At 42.0% G+C, this 20,261-nt stretch overlaps 4 protein-coding genes and 1 non-coding gene across 5 annotated transcripts; 2 read left to right on the top strand and 3 right to left on the bottom strand.

Annotated features, from left to right (window-relative positions):
* Positions 1–13,586: 13,586 nt before the first annotated feature.
* BT62DRAFT_1009958 (uncharacterized protein) lies at positions 13,587–14,481 on the bottom strand (the record flags this gene model as incomplete). Its single annotated transcript, XM_043177596.1, has 4 exons — positions 13,587–13,722; positions 13,797–14,025; positions 14,070–14,123; positions 14,235–14,481. 4 exons carry the CDS (start codon positions 14,479–14,481, stop codon positions 13,587–13,589), a joined length of 666 nt encoding a protein of 221 aa, XP_043036450.1.
* A 713-nt stretch (positions 14,482–15,194) lies between these two features.
* Positions 15,195–15,656, top strand: BT62DRAFT_839406 (uncharacterized protein; the record flags this gene model as incomplete). Its single annotated transcript, XM_043182435.1, has 1 exon — positions 15,195–15,656. A coding segment is annotated over one exon (462 nt), but the record flags the coding sequence as incomplete, so codon positions are not given.
* A 280-nt stretch (positions 15,657–15,936) lies between these two features.
* BT62DRAFT_t144 lies at positions 15,937–16,025 on the bottom strand. Its single transcript has one exon. It is a non-coding gene; the product is annotated as a tRNA-Gly (tRNA).
* A 447-nt stretch (positions 16,026–16,472) lies between these two features.
* BT62DRAFT_365335 (uncharacterized protein) lies at positions 16,473–17,510 on the top strand. Its single transcript, XM_043180653.1, has 3 exons — positions 16,473–16,881; positions 16,932–17,025; positions 17,084–17,510. The coding sequence occupies exons 1-3, from the start codon at positions 16,755–16,757 to the stop codon at positions 17,364–17,366; spliced, it is 504 nt and encodes a 167-aa protein (XP_043036448.1). The 5' UTR covers positions 16,473–16,754; the 3' UTR covers positions 17,367–17,510.
* Positions 17,511–17,779: 269 nt separating this feature from the next.
* Positions 17,780–18,709, bottom strand: BT62DRAFT_1036131 (uncharacterized protein; the record flags this gene model as incomplete). The annotated part of the gene is made up of 1 exon (XM_043178385.1): positions 17,780–18,709. The coding sequence occupies one exon, from the start codon at positions 18,707–18,709 to the stop codon at positions 17,780–17,782; it is 930 nt and encodes a 309-aa protein (XP_043036447.1).
* Positions 18,710–20,261: the final 1,552 nt, after the last annotated feature.

The raw sequence follows: 20,261 nt of genomic DNA, 5'->3' as shown, positions 1-20,261 counted from the left end.
GAGAGATGATAAGTTTGTGGATAAAAAGCCAGATGAGTCTTTCAAGAAAGTAGAGATTATCATACTATCTGCAAAGGCCAACCAGCTATCCACTTCTATTCCTCTTACTGGCAAACCATCCATTTGAGATGTTAAAGAAGTGGTTGCATGTATAAGCTAGAAACTAATACAGTAAAAAATTATTTTTATATCTACACTCACATACACATATAATACTTTTGGTTTGTTAGGGAATTATAATGCAATAAGAGTAATAATAGCCAATACAATTGTATTTTCAGTAATTCATTATATATAAATAGCAATAGCATACATATATGATCAAGATCTCTCTAAGTTTTAGAGCTTTTCATTTAACAAGAGAGGTAATAAATATTGCTAAACCTCAAGACAAAAGTACTATATCACAACATAATACTTTGAAACACTCTCATAAAACCCTCAAAAAGTCTCAAGCACTACTTAGACCAAACTCAAAGACTTTAACATATACAATACATAACTTAAAGCTTTACAGTTTAAGCAGAAATTCTTTACAAATATATCCACAAAAGCCATAGAGTTTGAACATATATAATCCAGAGACATAAAAACACAATAAAACTTTTCTGTTATGATTTTTTCTATTTTTCTCTTATTTTCTTTTCTTTTTCCTTGGAAATGACTCCTATCCTTGCTTAGTCAGGGCACTTAGACCAGCGCTTAGAACTGTGGGAATGCTTAGCTCAGCACCCAGTTGGTCACTCTCCTATTGCGCTGCTGTGTGCTGTGAAGGGAGAGACAATGTCCCTTTTGTCCTCCAACTGTGGCACAGCAGTAATAGCACAACAGCAAGACAACAGCTATTGTGGAGAGTCTAGCAACAGCAGGGGTAACAGCTCTACAGCAGAACAATATCTTTTGTGAACACTTATTTATAGTATAATAACAGAACAGTATTTAAGTAGTATAGCTCTCACTGTAATACTCCAGCTTTGAGCTAAAGTTTATTCTTCATCATCCTATCTCGAGCAACTTGCAATGCCTTGACCACACACTTCTATTAACACATCAGTGAACTCAGTCAGTCTAATCTGAAGTGCGAGGTTCTGAACTGTTTATCATGTGTTAATAGTCATGTGGAGTTTGGGCTTAACAATTAGCTCGAAGCTTCTAGCTTTCCTTCTTTGAGCCTAAAGGCTAAAAGAACTGAACACTTCTTACTGACCTCTTTTCAATCAACCAACAAAGATATCATATGTCTTTCAACACCAGCTCTATCAACCCTGAAGCACTCTTTTCCTCCATTGAATTGCTGACTGTTCTTTTAGAAACCTTAACAATCAGGATAATCAGAGATTATCAAGAGAAGGATGATATCATCTAACAACTCATCAACAGCCTCTCTGCCAAGGCCCAAATCACTGATCACAGAAACAGACAGGGGCCTAAAGACATGAGCCAATCAGATTCTTGCCAAAATGAGGAGGAACCTCTTCTTAGTTCCCTATGAATCCCAACTCCACTGACACATTGGTGGAAGAAGAGGAGGTTGAGCATGGCCAGCAGTGGGGAGACAAGCTCGATAAGGAGCATTGACAGTTGGCCAGAATTGGCTGACCCACAGAATAGGGCTCAGCCCCAAAAGCCTGAGAACACTGAAGGTGGCCCTCAGGCACAAAATAGGATGAAAATTCTGAAGATGACCCCTACATCCCAGACCGATGGGATGAACTCAGGGACAATCAGGATCAAAGTACTGATCCTTGATCAACAGTCACCGAAAGAAGCAGCACAGGCAGTCAGAGACTCCTGTTGGCCAGGGGGTGAAAATGGGCCCCAGGCACCAAGTGGAATAAAGATCCTGAGGATGACCTCTATGAGGTCAACCAATGAGATAACACCACTGACAAAGGAGAAAGCAGTCTAGACAGACCCCTATCCAGCGAATCAGGAAGCAGTGGTGATCTGGCAGATGATGAGTCCTTCGACTAGACCATCAAAGCAAGAATACCACCCTTGGTAACATCTTGGATCAGCAATTGAGCCCTTCGAGGGTTCTTGCACAAGAAGATCACCATTCAATTCCTCAATCGGGACTTCTTTGAGGAATTCTGACAATACACTGGTCAGATGGAAGGAGAAAGAGAGTGGTAGCAAAATGCCGAGACTGAGGAGGTATGGGACTTGCCTGCTTGGGGAGTCTCATACTGGAAGGACTCTGATGATCCCCAAGGCCTATATTGGCCTGAGGGAGGAAGGAGAGGCAGAAGAGGGGGAAGATACCCCCCTTGCAAATAATCTCTGGATGGGATTCGTGGATGAGGAGTGGGAGGACTGGAAGAAAGGAAAGGACAAAAATCGGGGAAGTCGGTGCTATCCCTGGCTGATCCCCAATAAGGGAAGACCACTATTAGTATCAGCAATGCTGCTGGTACTACCAGAGGACGAATACTTGCTGTTTCCGGTAAGTAAGCCACCATTGTGGAGAAGAAGTCCTTCTGGAGGAAGCATAACAACTTGGCTTTCAGAGAAAAAGCCAAAATACATAAACCCCTAGAAGGTCCCAGGATTCCTACCATGACCATTAGGAGGGTAGCCACTGCCCGATGAAGCAACCAGATCAGCTTCTACTGATTCGAAGACAGATGACCCTGAAGCAACAGCACAGGGGTGGACCATCAAAGACAGGTGGATTGTATGAAAGGAAGGGCCACCGACTCCCAGAAGTCCCATTACTGATGATGGGTCTCTACACTCCTTTCTAGAACCTCTGATGGATTGGGCTGATCCCTCTGTGGGGGAACTCCCAAATCCCATGTCGCCTCTTGATCCGAAGGCACATATATTAAATGTCAGACTGACATTTGAGCAGAAGCCCCTTCCTTTTAAAGAGGCTTCAGATGATATCAACCACTTCCTGATAGACTGTGACCAATATTTCCAAGTTTTCGCCTCATACTTCCTTCACAACATGTACAAAGTGAATTACACCACCACCTACTTTGAAGACAAAGCAAAAGTATGGTAGGTACTACTAGCCCTGATCTTCTGGTCGACTACCTGACAACATCACCGGTACCTCTCCTAGTCAGTCCTAAAGCAGATGATCCATGACAAGTTCATGGATCCTGCTGTATAAGAAGTACACAGGTCGAAGATGAAGGAATACAAGATGGGTGACAAAGTAGCACCAGACTACTTCGACGAGTTGGAGTGGCTCAGAAAGCTTGCCGGAATCCAGGAGAACGTTGCTGACTCAGGACGAATGGTCGAGTATATGAAGCAGGGACTCCCACCTCATTATCTAAAGACTATTTCAGATCTTGGCCATAGTGTGCCAGTTGGCTATGATGATTGAAAGGCATGAATCATTCTGATGTGGCAGGAGCAACAACAACAGAAGGCAGAAGCAGTGAACCTGTGGGATCAGCACAGGTATCAGGGACAGGGCTCGAAGCCCTCAACCTCCCATATGACCACATCCACCAGGCTCAGTGGCTCAGCCTCAACTTTCCAGAATGATGAGAAGTGAACTGGTAAGGGTTCAAGTACCAGAACGGATAAGCAGATCAATGTGGATTGCCTCAAGAAGGAGGAGAAGTGCTTCAATTGTGGCCAACCAGGCCACATAGTGTGAAATTGTCCAGAAAAGAAGAACAAATGCACACAGGAGGACATCAGGACATAGATCGCTAAACTAACAAAGAAAGCATAGGATCTCAGGAATGACAAATCCAAGGAGGTAAAAGGCGGGGCCAAGCAGTAGGTGATTCAACTGCCTTGGCCAAGGAAATAAGTAATGGGTCACAAACTGCTGGACAGACTGACACTTTATCTTCTGTAGTATTATCACCTATGTCTAAATTATGCATGCATTCGAATATATCCAACCTCATTACTCAGAAATCAGAATTGCCTAAGGAACTGACTTCTACAACTCAAGTGCCAATGAAGAGCCAAAGAGGGGCAGAGAGCCCCAAAGGTGCATCATCATCGAAAGTTCATCAAGCTAAAAATACAAAACAGACTCAATTGCCTCCAGACCAAAGAGGGGCAGTGGGCCCCATAACCTGGCTCAAGCCATTCGATACTGAGTGGACTTGGCAAGCTATCAAAGATGCCAAGGACGAGGAAGCGGCAAAGACTGTGCTCAAAAACTGAGTGCACAAGTCTCGAGCCGAGAAAGTAATCAATGATATGATCACCAGAATGCGAGTTGCGGAATGGTGCCATGCTCTAGAATGGCTTGATGAATTACATGGACTATAAAAGTTCATTTGACAGTCCAAGTCTTCAGAACAAGACTTGATAACTCAAGCACAGATTGAGATGTTGATGTCTCAATCTACCCATGCAGTCACTGCCCTGATTGACAGTGGCTGCATGGGAAGTTCTATCAATCAAGCTTTTGTCACCAAGCACCAACTGCCTACCTGAGCGACAGCAGCACTAATTTCTGTCTATAATGCAGATGGAACAAAGAATCAAGCAGGATCAATCACTGAGTACATAGAGCTCAGGCTCACTATTGGCAATCACTCAGAACAAATCAACTTAGCAGTAACCAATCTAGAGACCAGGGAAGTATTCCTTGGCCATGATTGGTTGATCAGACACAATCCGTTAATCAATTGGAAAACTGGATGCATCATTTTCACTTGATATCAATGCTGGAAAATTCTATTTCAACTACCAGATGAAGATCCCGAGGACCGATGGGATGAAGAAATGGAAGATGGCGAAACTATACTTGCCATCGACCTACAAAGGGCCATTAGCATTCGAGCAATGCATCATGCTAATGATCTAGCAGCAAAGACTAACACTGGAAAGGAGGAAAAGACATTCGAGGAAATGATACCCTCATGGGCATGCGACTACTGGGATTTATTCGAAAAAGAAAGTTTTGACGAACTACCTGATGCAAAACCTTGGGACCATGCTATCGAGTTAACTTCTAACACCAATGCCAATCTAGATTGCAAGTGTTACCCACTTAGCAATAATGAACAACAGGAACTGGACAAGTTGTTAGAAGAAAACTTATCCAGTGGGAGGATCTGGCCATCAAAGTCACCAATGGCATCACTCTTCTTTTTCATCAAAAAGAAGGATGAGAAACTCTGACCAGTACAAGATTATTAGAAGTTAAACAAGATAACAATCAAGAATCGTTATCCACTTCCTTTAATTGTGGAGTTAATGGACAAACTCTGAGGTGCCAAGTACTATACCAAACTGGACGTTCGGTGGAGGTACAATAACATATGCATCAAAGAAGGTGATGAATGGAAGGCTGCTTTTCGAACCAACCATGGTTTGTTCGAACTGATGGTTATGTTCTTTGGACTTACCAACTCACTGGCCACATTCTAGTGGATGATGAATGATATCTTCAAGGATCTTATCACCACTGGAAAGGTCACAATCTATTTGGACGATATCCTCATCATGACCAAGATCAAGGAGGAGCATTGAATAATAGTATGACAAGTACTATCGCAAATGAGAAAGCATCGACTTTTCCTCAAGGCTGAGAAATGCAAGTTCAAGGTACTTGAGACAGAGTACCTTGGAGTCATTATCAGCGAAGGAAGCATTCGAATGGATCCTGTCAAAATAGTGGGAGTAACCAATTAGCCAGAACCGACCAAGAAGAAGGAACTACAATTCTTTTTGGGATTTACCAACTTCTACCACTGGTTCATCAGGGACTACAGCAAAATAGTTTGACCAATGATGCAATTAACTAAAAATTTCCCATGGACCTGAAGAATTTTCCAATGGGAGGCATTTAACAATCTTAAATGCTGATTGGCCAAAGATGTTATCCTGATGATACCCAGCCAGAATGGAAGGTTCCAGGTGGAAGCCGACTCGAGTGAAGGAGTGATTGGAGCCATACTCTTACAGGAACAGGATAGCAAATGGCGACCTGTTGCCTTCATGTCAAAGGCACTCACAGTAACTGAGTGCAACTATGAGATCTATAATAAAGAACTTCTCGCTATAATGCTTGCTCTTGCAGAATGGTGGCATTATCTCATTGGAGCAGTCCAGACCTTTGAGATCTGGACAGATCACCAGAATCTCCAATATTTCTGACAAGCCAGATAGGTCACAGAGTTATCAGAATATGAATATATGCTACACCACAAGGCTGGTGTAGCAAACAAGAAGGCTGACTTCCTTAGCTGCAGGGTGGACCACAATCAGAGAGGAGACGACAACAAGGAGGTCATACTATTATGACCAGAACACTTCCAAGCCATGATCATGCCTACAGAAGAGGAAATGCATAAATGCATCAAGAGTGCCACTCAAGATCCACATAAATGGGATCAAAGAATTGCCTCATCACTCAACCATGAATGGAGACTGAAGAAAGAAGAGGGATTGATCTATTATAATGGATGGATCTATATCCCAAGAGACAACAAGCTCCATGGTGATATCATTGCCACATGTCATGATCATGCAACCACCAGACACCTCGGGATTGCAAAAACAAAGGAGCTTGTACTAAGAGAATATTGGTGGCCTAAAATGAACTATGATATCACCTGATATGTCAAAGCCTGTGAAGCTTGCCAATGAGGCAAAGCTTCAATACAACTCAGAGCAGCACCACTCCACCCAAATGAGGTCTCTTCATCACCATGGACTCACATTTCGGTGGATATGATAACTGGACTTCCTGAAAGTGATGGCTATAATGCCATCATTGTCATCATTAATTGCTTCTTGAAGGCGATCATCCTGATCACCTATTTGACAGAACTGACATCCAAGAGATGGGCAAAAATACTATGGGATGAGGTTTATGCAAAGTATGGCATGCCTCAAGTAGTGATTTCAGACAGGAGGCCACAGTTTGTCTCCAAATTCTTGGATGACTTATATCGACTCCTCAACATCAAACGAAATACCTCAATGGCATATCACCCTCAGACAGATGGCCAAATGGAATGGGCCAACCAGGAAATTGAAAAGTATCTATGACTTTTCATAAGCTACTGACAAGATGACTGAATGGAATGGCTAGCACTAGCGGCATTCCAACACAATAATAGGATTCACTCAGCAACAGGTAAAACACTGTTCTTTGTGAATTATGGATGGAACCCACCAGTTGCGCAAACAGGATGGGTTCACACAACAACACTGGCTTCAACAGACTTTACAACAATAATGGCAAAGATCCACAAAGAAACCAAGACTGCTCTCGACAAGGCTGCTTTAACAATAAAAAAGCAGTATGACAAGCATAGGTGGATGGCACATGAGTATTCAACCAACAACAAGGTTTGGTTGGATACCACAAACCTCCATCTGCCAAGGCCAAAACAAAAATTGGCAGACAAATAGATGGGTCTATTCAAAGTCATCATCAAAATCAGCAAATCCACATACAAGTTGCAGCTCCCCACAACTTGGAAAGTTCATAATGTTTTTAACAAAACATTGTTGACACCATATGTGGCCTCAGCCTTTCCAAACCAAGAATGACCACCTCCGCCACTGGCAGAACTCATCGATGATGAAGAACACTATGAAATCAGTGAAGTGCTAAATCACAAAACCCAAAAGGTTAAAGCACGAGGCAAAGGTATGAAAATAACTGTTGACTACCTAGTCAGTTGGAAAGGATATGGACTGGAATCAAACTAATGGGTCAATAAAAAATACATGAATGTGGAGGAGGCAATTCATGACTATGAACACAGGATCAATACATTGACCACAAAGGGAGTCATGTCCAATATTATATCTCAAGAACATTCTATAGTGATAAAAGGAAGGGAGATAATATCTAGCCAGATATACATCAACCAACCTGCCAACTGCACATACTGCTCAATAGAGGATGATGAAAATGGTGAGGTGATGGACAAGCCAGAAATGGTGGGGACATATGGTGAAGAGCAATGTACCACCCTTTCAGCTCTTTTGAAGCTTGCCACTGAAACGATGAGAGGTACAGCAGATCGGCCACCTCCTTCAGGTGGAGATGACTTATCTTAACTTAACCATCAGGACAATGGTCTTAAGGAGAGGGTAATGTTACGATTTTTTCTATTTTTCTCTTATTTTCTTTTCTTTTTCCTCAGAAATGACCCCTATCCTTGCTTAGTCAGAGCACTTAGACCAGTGCTTAGGACTGTGGGAATGCTTAGCTCAGTGCCCAGTCAGTCACTCTCCTATCATGCTGCTGTGTGCTGTGAAGGAAGAGACAATGTCCCTTTTGTCCTCCAACTGCGGCACAGCAGTAATAGCACAACAGCAAGACAACAGCTATTGTAGAGAGTCTAGCAACAGCAGAGGTAACAGCTCTATAGCAGAACAGTATTTAAGTAGTGTAGCTCTCACTGTAATACCCCAGCTTCAAGCTAAAGTTTATTCTTTACTATCCTATCTTGAGCGACTTGCAATGCCTTGACCACACACTTCTATTAACACATCAGTGAACTCGGTCAGTCTAACCTGAAGTGTGAGGTTCTAAACTGTTTATCACGTGTTGATAGTCACATGGAGTTTGGGCTTAACATTTTCGCAGATCCAAAAAGTTTGGACCTCTGCTAATATATGAAAATACTCAAAAAGTAAGCACTAATCAAGCCAAAAAGTTTGAACCTCTACTACCCATAATGCTTCATATCATAAATACCTTAAAAACTCAAAAAAATGCTCTTCAGATATTACTTTTTTATTCTCAAACTAAAGTGCAGTCTAAAACCTTCTATTAAATTGGACTAAAGTTCTGCAGAAGCTTTCAATGTCTTATACATACTCAAATCACTCATGATAATATCAATATCTAGTTTATTCTTCTGCTTAAAGTTACAAATTAATTCTGAAAGCTGGAGTGCAAGGCTCTTGTGTTTTTACACTGTAACAGTGAGGTCAGAAACTTATATATTACTTTTTACATTGTGGTATTTAACTATTCTACAGCCACACTTTAATACAACCTAATATAGTATTATTAACAGACAAAACTTCTACTCAGAGTCATGCAGTATTCATTTCTACTGCATGTATAGTTATATATATATATATTCTGCTTTAGCTCAGAACTAGGCCTGTGGTTTTCAAGTGATCTGACATCAGCTAGCTCAGCTAGCCTATCTACTCACTAGTCTTTTTGTTTTTTTATCTTTTTGAAGTAATAGACACCTATGCAGTATTTGTTTCAGACTACTAGATTTACCTCTTCTGACTACCATTTGGCTCTAGTATTATCTCTTTCAGCTGGTTGGATAAATATTCAGATTTATATTGCTATGCATTATACCTCTGATTCAGAGTATATCTTTTTCCTACCACATGTCTATATATCATTGATCACTGTAATGTGAAGTGTTAATCTTAGCTTCAATCATTATTCTGATTGTGTTCTTTCTATTTTTAGTATATATCTTCATGCTGATATCAGTGCATTCAGTGCCAAATGCTGAGACTTCATATGCAGTAGGACTCTGCTGATATTGCTTTGCTATTAAGTCATGCACTTCATCAATTGTCACTCAAGCCAAGTATAATATTGAATCCTATTTCATTAAGCACTAGTCATAACAGCCTTTGTATGCAAGTCATAATGGTCTTTGCATATATCATAAACTTGAATACACTTAATGTATTTTTATATTTTATAAAATTACATATGTGAATATATTGAGAGTGTGTCATCATTCATGAAGGAAACAGATGTAGCTGACCAGACTCTCAAAAGATATGCTGCATCTGCTGGAGATGCAAGCATTAAATAAACAAAGATGCTAGCCAATGGAAGAAAGGATTATCAGAAGCAATACTGGCATATCACTTCTATAGTCTAATCAGAGATAACAAAAAACCTCTACAAACATATACTGGACTTTAGAGTAGAGATTTCCATCAAGGAGTTATGTAGAGAAAATTCAGAGATCTGTAACAAGCTGAAAGAGGCTCTCACTAGTCAAAAAGTACCTATGGATATTGAGAAAACTGAGATAGTAGCAGTCAGAAATAATCAGCTGCTAATCATACATCTGCACACTGGTTAGCATATGCATATTGTAGTAGCTGATGAAGCAGGAGATCTGAGAGCTTTGATATCAGTTATTGATGAGTTGCATGAGATAGAGTCTATGTTAGATGAAGAATTTCAAGTAGTAGCCATGTCTATAGCAATATGGCACTAGTGTGGATTACCTCTGAATATGACTATTAAGATCACACTTACCAGTGCAAATAGAGAAACAGAATGGTTCTTAGGTTTCTGCAGAAATGTATCTTTTGACTTTAAGGGTTTAAAAGTGCTGCTACAAGTGCATATAATAGAAAATACAACATATGATGTCTTACTAAGTTGATCATTCTCTATGCTTCATGAGACCAAGATCAACAACTATGCCAACAGAAAACAGATCCTTATAATCTATGACTCAAACACTGTGATAGAAACAGTTATTCCTACATATGAGCTTGGATCTGCACATGTACAAGCTGTGTCTGTCTTTCAGCTCATATGTAAATTTTTCTTAAGTAAAGACCTATTTTTTACTTGAAAAAAATTAGAACTCTCAATCATAGTCAAAAAAACAACCAATGTATTTCTTACTATAGATACACACACTTATGAGAAGTGCAAATAGCACATCAGCTTATATAGATATATTCTCTATTGTAGAGGATTTCACACCATTATGCACATATTGTTTTACTCAAAGACCTTGGCCTTCAATTATATTATCCATATTATTTTTTAGTGTCTTTATCTTTTAATGTCTTTGCCACTCTATTACATTGTCTTGCTCACATTCATGCTGTCTATAGTTTAAATTGTATATAAGTAGCTACACCTCATGAGAAGGAGACATCTCTTTTTTCTCTAATAATCTATTCTCTATTTTACTCTCAACAGTAACTAACTATTTATACTATATTTAATTATTTTATTTCTACTGAAGCTGTAACAGAGAATCAAATCAGGCACACTTTAGATCTGGATCAGTTACAGCCATATATCAGAAATGCTAGGATTATAGCTAAGCATTGCAACAATACCTCTCTTTTTAATATTTCAGCTTTTGTCTCTATCCAAGTAGATTATATCTGATCTGGCAAATACTTTGACATGCCACTGTCTGTGTTTATCTCTCAAGTTTCAACATTAGAACATGTCTCTCAGCCCTATGATCTTCTATTCACAGATCTGTTTGAAGAGAACAGCATGCAGGCTAATACTTCTCACTTTATGCCCACAGATATATTTGAGGTCTCAAGGTCTAAGCCTAAGAAAAAGAAGTATAAAAAGATAAAACACTGTATTAAACCTGTACTCACAACATTATCAGAATAGTTTTAGATAATTCAAGAGATTACAGAGAATCTGCTGGCAGAGATACTGGTCTTATCTGTTTATTCACTATATTTCACCTCAACAGAGCATTATATCTGAGAAAATTATAATATTATAGATGAAAATCACTTTAAGGATTTTTTATGACCAGAAGAGCAGAAGTTTATGCATTATTTCATGATGTTGCAGAAGCCTAAATTTACTTAGAATGAGTTGCAGAAAGAGAAATTCAGAGAAGAATTCTTTTCTCTGGTGACTATTCTTATTATTGTTAGACCTAGCTTGCATGTAGTCTGGACATATGATAAACTAGCACTGTATCATGTTCATACAGTCATGCTAGAGTTCACTTTAATGTGTTATTCCAGGCAAATGCTTTAAGGTCAAAGACAAGCTGGACTCAAAAGAAAAGATAATGTGAAATAAACTTATAGCTCAAAGCTGGAGTATTACAGTGAGAGCTATCCTACTTATATACTGTTTTAAGTCACACTAAATATAATCACTGTCTATTGTACTATTTTGTGCTATGCTACTTGTTCTGTCTGGTCATCAGGAAATAGACAATAAGAAATTGTTCCAGAGCAAAGTGACTAAGTACAATCATATTGTCTGCTGTTGTGATTACCTAATCTTTCCTATGCCTACAGGTAGATGCTCAAGATAAGATAGGTGCTCTGATAAGATAAGAAAAAAAGATAAGAGGAAAAATCATAACAGTCATAGAACATATTTTATAGGTTTATAAAAACATTCTTATTCCTTCAGGCCTGTATCATGAAATTATAGACATAGTCAAAGACAAAATTGCTTTGGAAATATATGAGTCTTCTAATTATTCTTATTGCTTTAAGCAGTTCATGGTCTTTAAATAAGACAGATATTTTTTATAGATTGTTTATAATCTACAGCCTTTCAATGCAGTTACTATCTGCAATTTAGAGGTGCCCTCACTCATTGAATAGCTGATAGAAACCTCTGGCAGATGCATATGTTATGGGATGTTCAACCTGTTCATTGTCTTTAACTAATGACTGCTTTCAATCAGTAGCAGAGACTTAACAATCTTTTAAACATCTCTGAAAACTTTTTAGTTGACTATGCTTCTAATAGGATGGACAAACTTATTGCAGATACTGCAAGAGGATATAATCTATATGCTTCAGAATAAAATATCAGATGTCATAATTTCATTCATCAATGATGCAGGTGTGAAGAGACCTATTATCTACTATGAGACCATACCTAATAATGTGAGCATCTGTCATTTTATATGAGTGCATTTCCAAAATCTTATTATAATTTTTACTCTCTAATCATAATCTCTAGCTTTTATTTACAAATCACTAATGCTTAATAAACTAACACTCATAGAAGCCTGATATAGCCTAATGAATCTCAATCAGAGTCTGACCTTAGCCATGGAGAAATCTCACAACAGCCATGTGCAGCTATGGATGATGATGCTATGATGACACTATGGCTATGCCTTACTCATTGACACATAATAAACAGCTGATATTGGTATGCTGACCAGCACATTCCTATGCCCTTTTTATAACAAGTGCTGTAACTCATGAGAGAATTCCCATAGCAATAGTATTGTAGAACAGTAACAGCATGAGTATATGATAGTAAGATTATTATAATGAAGACAATAAGTGATAGACACAGTAATAGAATAAATAGTCATCTGTAGAGTGTAGAGTTTCTTAGATAGTATTTAAAACAGTAGTTTACAATGATATACTCTAGTCTCAAGCTAAATTTTAATACCAACTAGACTTTTTGGCTACACAGTGTAACTACCACTATCAGCTTTATGCCTATAATCATAGTTTACTAACCATTATACATCATCCTGCTCATACTCATTATATATCTCATTATTCTCATTATCCTTTGCTTCAAAAACTTCAGTCAGTATTAGATGCCATACAGACTTTTCTACCTATCTACAAAAGGAAGAAGATGAGTGAACTCTCTCTTTAACAGATGCTTCAAGAGTGTAGTGGTAACCTTGGTTATATGATTAGGTTTGTGATCTATTGAACTGCTTGGGGTTCGATTCTTGCTCGATGCATTATTGTGAATACAACTTGTTGGTTTTTTTTTTTCAATGTTCGTCATCTGCTCCCTACTTTACCGGTTAACGTAACATAACATAACATTCAGGACGCGAGAGGACTGTGCTGATTCTACTATCCATATATTAAATCTATAGAAGCAAGGACGGACAACATATGCGACGAGGACGGAATCATAAAGCGATATCGACAGGATAGTAGAAGCTCGCTCGCGCGTCCTGCTTCCGTCTGCGCTTCACGGCAAGGACGTTCTCGCGAGGCCTAAAATACCTGAAACGTCGACAAGCGCACGATATTCGTGAGGCCCTCCTGCATCAAGAAAAGACGTTCTTGGGAGGCCTAAAATAGTCTACATGGCGTTCCTGAAACGTCAGCAAGCGCACGATGTTCGGGGAGGGGGGGTATTGCAATTGGTGCTTCCTCTGGCGGGATCCCCAAGATGAGAACGGTTCGCTTGCTGGGAGCTTGTGAGACTGCCAGTCCGGGACGTTCTTGCGAGGATGAAAAATAGTAGCGTCCCTGAAATGTTAGTGGTTGGAAGAGGCGGGCGTTGGACGGGATTCTGAAGCGGGGCAGTGGGAAATGGGGCATGTTGGCAGAGCAGGATGGCTACTGGAATCGGCGCATGTTTGCGTATTGTTAGTAGACTGGCGAACGGTCCTTGTTGGGAGCTGGCGTCGGATTGACACGGAACTGGGCATAGGGTTTACCTGGAATAGAACGTCATGGAAAAGCTTCTGCGGAAGCGAATCGTGAGGGGGAGGAATTGAAGAGGTAGTACAAGGTTAACAGTACGGAGGGAGGGTAGACGGTTCACGTACCCTCTACCTGTCCGATCTCCTTCCATTCCCTGCTAACTTCGCTGTCCGATAAGAACAATGGTGCTGTTGAACACGCCCTGCACCCACTGATTGTTAAAGGGCCGATGTCTTCGGAAGTAGGCTGTGGGATCTGCACCGCAAAAAAAGGTTCCGCGGAAGTAAATCTAAGGAAAGCTGAATGCATTGTCTGCCAGCAGCTCTCGACGTGGCGTAGCTGTAGATATGAAATTACAGTTGGACGCAGCATGGGAGGCAAAGTAGAGACAAACGGAAGGACATATAGAGACAGCAAAATGGAACGAGGCGTTCAATTAGGCAAGGAAACACAATAGAAACATCACGGGACCGCCCAAATTGTTGCTTGAAAATTACTTGGTATGTAAAGTGATGGAAGACGTACAATGCCAAACAGACCAATTATCACCATGTATGGTAGAAAATTGAATTGGTGTAGAACGCAATTGGTTGAGCAGTCGGAGCATATAAATGCGAGAGAACGATGATACATTGCCCAGAAAAAACCCTCACTCTACAATGATTGACAAACGCAACACCTCCGACGTTGAAAACATCCCAGTCCGCCGGCCCTCGTCTATTAGCAAACACGTAGCAGCCGCCAAGGCCCTCTCAGCGCCTCAGCACAAGCGAAAACGCGCTGTCGCCAAGCCGGGGCAAATAGTCCTCGACCTCAAAACGTATCGCGCATCCAAGGAGGCCTTGATCACTGTCCAGCTCGCGTCCAAGCTGAGCCAACCGACGTACGCCCTCCCTGATGCGGCCACCCTCTTTGCACGGGACAAGATCATCTCCGAGTACGGCGTGCGGCTCTTCTACACGTTGTCCCTCCTCGCACCGAGCACCCCGCCCAAAGACTCACCCGTCCCCGCGAGGTTCCCCGTCTCTCTCCCCGCCAACGCACCTGCCGAGGGCCCCTCGTATTTCCTTGGAGTCTTTGCGCCCAACTCGACCAAGGTGACGCTCCACCCAGCCCACCACGACGTCCTCGCAGTGCACTGCCCGCGTCTGCCCGCATCCATCCAAGCGTCACCGCCAGCTCCGGAAATCCCCGTGCACCCTTTCTGCCTGCCTGATCCGGGGACGTACGCCTTCCTGAGCCAGTACCTGTACACTCACCGCCAGGACCTCCTCCTCGCGCCCCTCCTCCCGCCCGGATCACTTCATTCCAATCCCTTCCCCACCACCGCCCATCTCTCGTCCTCTCCGAAACTCCCCGCGTCGACCCACGCACAGCTCCTCGCCCTCGCAGAGTCCCTCGCGAAGGATTTCACGCAGCACAAGCTTCTCGGGGGTTTGTCGACCGTCCATGGGCTATGGAAGAATGTCATAGCGTTGGGCGTGGATGATGATGGCTTGTGGGAAGTCATCCATACCGCGTGGGGTGTCTATTTGACAGCCGCGGGTTGGACTGATGGCCGTCTCCATCTCAGGAAGGGCGAGCTAATCCCCGGTTATCAGTGATTATATGCGTTTATCCTGTTGATATTGCTTTGTTGTTTTCGCTTTCCATCCTCGTTGTACACTCGCACTCGCACTGTTTATTACTACTTATCACATATGAATACAGAAATGATATGACACCACTACAATTCCCTTGTAAGATGTATCTGAACAGTGGAGCACTGCCAGCAACAGAAATTGTACTTATCCTCCAACAGAAAAAACAAATGGAAAAGTACACTGATGCATTAAGAGGGAATCGAACCCCCGGCAGGTCGATATTCCCTTTTTTCACAATGGCAACGACCCAGGTTACCACTACCCCATTGATGCACACATCAAGGGGTTCTACCTCGTCACCACCTTCTCTTACCTTCCATCCCTTACCAACACTCTCCAACTCTCCCTATTTGCTAACCCGATAATTACTCACTCCAAATACCACAGACCTCGTCGCTGCTTCCATAGAATCCAACCCATCATTCGTGCCCCAACACGTCATCGAGTCTTCTGCTTCCGCGGGACCTATCTATCTGGCGAATTGACTGACCCCCGTGCGTTAGAGCTCTATACTTACGCTTGGTTCAAGCCCATCCTCCCCATCGTTCCCTCACAACTGGCGCACATTGAGGTGGCCCCGACGATGGGATTTGCTTCCGCGGGACCTTTTTTAAAGCAATAGCGTGAGTAAATTATCTAGTCTCCCCAGCTCCGTGGCCAGGCGTCGATCCCGCTCACAAGTCAATATGGTACAGGACCCAACGTTCTGGCCTCGACATCAGGAAGGATGCTTTTGACGAAACATTCACACAACCCGGAGGCTTTTGCTTCTGTCGGACCTTGGCTGGGATGGACCCCAGCATGTAAACCGTGCGCGACAGCTTTACACCCAGGTCGATGCCCACACCGACATCACCTCTCATCCTGTACACCAACAAACCAGGACTCCCGCACAAGACAGCCCTGACGCTGCCATGGACCTGTTTCTGTTTCTGTGCGATCTAACTCATCTTGCGCTGGCGGGCGACGTGATCGCGAACGGGTCCCAACGACCCTACTGAAATGCGACCATTTGACCAGACCCAGATACCAGAAAAGCAGGGTATATGTCGCCGACCCATCATACCAACTCCAAGCGTGATGGAAGGAGGAACTGTGTATACTCGCAGTGGGCAGGTTCTGGTCCTTGGTGCGTTTACGTTTCAATTTAAAGACAACCCTTGGCTAATGAACTTGAAGGGCACCGCGTTCGATGTGCTTATCCCGTATTCAACATACGTGTGACCAACCGAGAAGTCGGGATGGATTTGGTGGGACAGGAAGGCTCCGGGTCGTACGATGCTTTCTAGTTCTGATGCTTCTATATCCTTATCTCCTCCTTCATCGAATAGCCTGGGGTTTTGGGTACGTTTATGCTTCGATTTACAGCTAATACAAAAGGGGCCACCATTTCTTTGTAGAACCCAAATCCCCGACCGAAGAACATACTGGCTCTTAGGTGTCCGAGTCGACGTAGCTTTACAGTCCCATGACCACCACACATTTACTCCTGCTTTTCTACAACAACCGCCTCTGCAATGGCTCCCACCAAAAAAAAAAAGAGGATTGAAGGAAGATGCACATGATCTCAAGGGGGATTTGAACCTCCCAAAAAACAGGTATGGCAACAACTAATACCCCATCTTAGTTGTAGTAGATAATTAGCTATACAAAAATGCTAATAGAGAAGCGACATCATGAGACTGAGAGAAAGGACGCTCCATTCAGTTAAGTTGGTCGGCTCTGATATCGATGTCCTTGGACTAAGAGGATGCAGCGGAGATGTATCACGTAGATAAATACCAAGTCCAGGACCAAATAGATTGATTACGACTATTAAGCATTCTCCCTCATTGCGATATGCGAGTATTATTGCATTTTCAATGTATATTGTATACTACGGAAGTTGTGTACCAGCCTAAACAATGATAAGAATAAAGCACGTGTCGAGTGCGTAAATGCCATGTAATATTATTGAAGGAACAAGATAAAGTCGACGACAGTGTCGGGAAAATAAATATGGTAGGAAGAACAACATATGTTCGTTATTAGGCGACAGTATCAGTTAATTCGGCTTCATCATCCAGTTCAACTGGGTATTCGTCGTCCACACCGAATGTGTCATCCAATTCGGCCGAATCAACCTCGTTCAAGTCGAGAGCTCTGTTAACGATCGCGAGGGCAGTAGAGACCACCTCCAGGAAGCCCAAGTCGGTGATGTCGAGCGAAATTTGGATATAGTAAAACCCTTCGATATAGATCTTGAGTAACTCAAGCTGCTCCTGCATATCAAGGTGTTCGCTAAGAATCCTGGCGATGATGTCCAAGGTGCCATCATCAATGATGATTGGAGAGGCGGAGGTTTTACGCTGGCCACCAGGAAAGGGAAGAACGGGGTCCAAGCCAGGTAATAGATGATCGAGCACCGCATAAAAGAGCTGCGACATATCGTGGTTGTAGAAATACGTCATGGTGGCGATAACATTCAAAAGAGATATCATGTCGAGGTCTACATGTATGACGATGACTGGGAGCTCTCCGGGTGGGGATGGACCACGAGAAACCGGAATACTTCCACAGTTCACTGTGAGTATGAAGCGATAAAAGGGAATTATCAAGCCGTCGCCCCGCCAGTTTCCAAACAGGACGACGCAGTCAGGCTTGGTCGCATCATTATCAATGTCTAGATGAGATACGGAGGTTGGAAAGTAGTCCATGCTTGGGACCATCCATATTTGCCGATTAATGGACTTCAGGAGGAAGGGGGCAATTGAGTTGATACTGTCATGGACGTCAGATGGTATGCTGAGTGTCTGTCGGGGAGCCGTGAATGCGTCATAGACCTGGAAGATGTCGGCACCGAAGACTGGAATCGCTACCCTTGCATCCCACCACGTCTGGCTGGGCTCGTCATCTCTGCGCATTTCAACGGGGCTTTCTCCGGTGGGAGGGGGGTCAGAATTGGGCTGGTTGGACATTTTTGAGTGAGAAAACGCTGAGGTACAGTATGATGTGGCAGCTAATGCACCAAGAACCCTCAGTTAAATACTGCACGATACAATTGTTGGTATGTCTAGCTTTGGAAGCATTGGCCATGATATTGAGAGCTGTTGCCATTGACTTTGAGCAAGACAGCATTGCCAGCATGGAAATTGTCGTACGCGTCATTCGTGAATCGCCTAGTTAGATAGAAATTTCATATCCCAGATTACCATATATTTTTCGTTTAAGAATTGGCTTTTCAATTTGAGATCTGAGGCCTGGCCTAAAGGGGTAAAACCTTTGTTCGAGGAATTTAAGGGGGATGCCGAGAAGCCCGAACTTAATTTACCAAGGGAGTAAAACTGCATTAAAGAGACTCCTGTACAGAATGGATGTCCGTGGAGGAAGGTTTCGAAGCATCGAGGGATGTAGCTGACTGCGGCATTGCGTGGTCTGGTCTCGAGACGCAGAGGGAATAAGAAATGCTGAAGATGTGTTACTGGCCAAAGAAAAACCAGAAAATAATCAGAAACCCATGCTAGGTTTGCCCAAAAACAGTACATTTCCTATCTGAAAATAATAAAGACTGCACATGCGAGGTTCTGGTGGGATTTGCCAGAAAGCCATTGTCGGAATCAGATACAAGAGCGATTTATCTATTTGTACATATTTGCCATCCTGTCCCAAACTCGATCACATGTCAATATCCATTCCATCTTTGCTCACCGAATATCTCATGTCAAACATAACATTCATTTTAATTTCATGTGAGTATCAATTCAATTCTAAATATTCTAATAATCTACTATTTCTTTCAGACATATTTGGCTCTGCTTCAATGAGTAAGAGTTTCCAAGCTGATTTATTTCAAGTTTACTGCTCAATCACTTAGCAAATTCACAGTCATTCTAATTTCATCATATCACAGACCATTGAAGTTTATTTTCTGGTCTAGAACATATGTTATCTCCTTCTATTTCACAATTTCCAGATTTTGAATAAAGGATCAGTTTGCCTTATGACTATTCTTTATATCTTAATAGAGTATATATTAAAATAAAAGCTTGTGAACAGCCTTTTCTGGACTGCTCCTCATGCTTATATTATTGTTTTTATTCAAAGATACATGTTTCCACAATCACAGCTGCTCTTTCTGAGTAATTAAGCATAGTCTATTTTACTGGTCAGATCAAATTGAACTCTCAGATTGGCTCCATCTTTAATATAGATTCAATTCATTTGCTAAAGTTCTAAGGCTTTGACTTTACAGTGACTGCTCTTTTATCTGACATGCAAATACAACAACCCCTGATCTTACCAACAACTTTTTTAAACTTTTAGCTTTCATCATTAGAATGCTTCTAAGCTTACTTGCAATCATCCAACTTTGTTAAGGATGACAATCAGTAACCACTTGGATAGTCAGGCACTATCAAGTGTTCCAGCAAGTATAACAGATCCTATACAATATTATGCCTGACCTTCCTCTCTATGATATCTCTACCTCTCCCTGAGCCTCCTTTCAGCCCATGTTCAGACCTATACTCA

This window comes from Guyanagaster necrorhizus (genome assembly GCF_019112545.1).
Source record: "Guyanagaster necrorhizus MCA 3950 unplaced genomic scaffold BT62scaffold_26, whole genome shotgun sequence".
Taxonomy (NCBI): Eukaryota; Fungi; Basidiomycota; class Agaricomycetes; order Agaricales; family Physalacriaceae; genus Guyanagaster; species Guyanagaster necrorhizus.
Note: the sequence above shows the minus strand (reverse complement) of the source record. Positions and strands in the feature narration are given on the sequence as shown.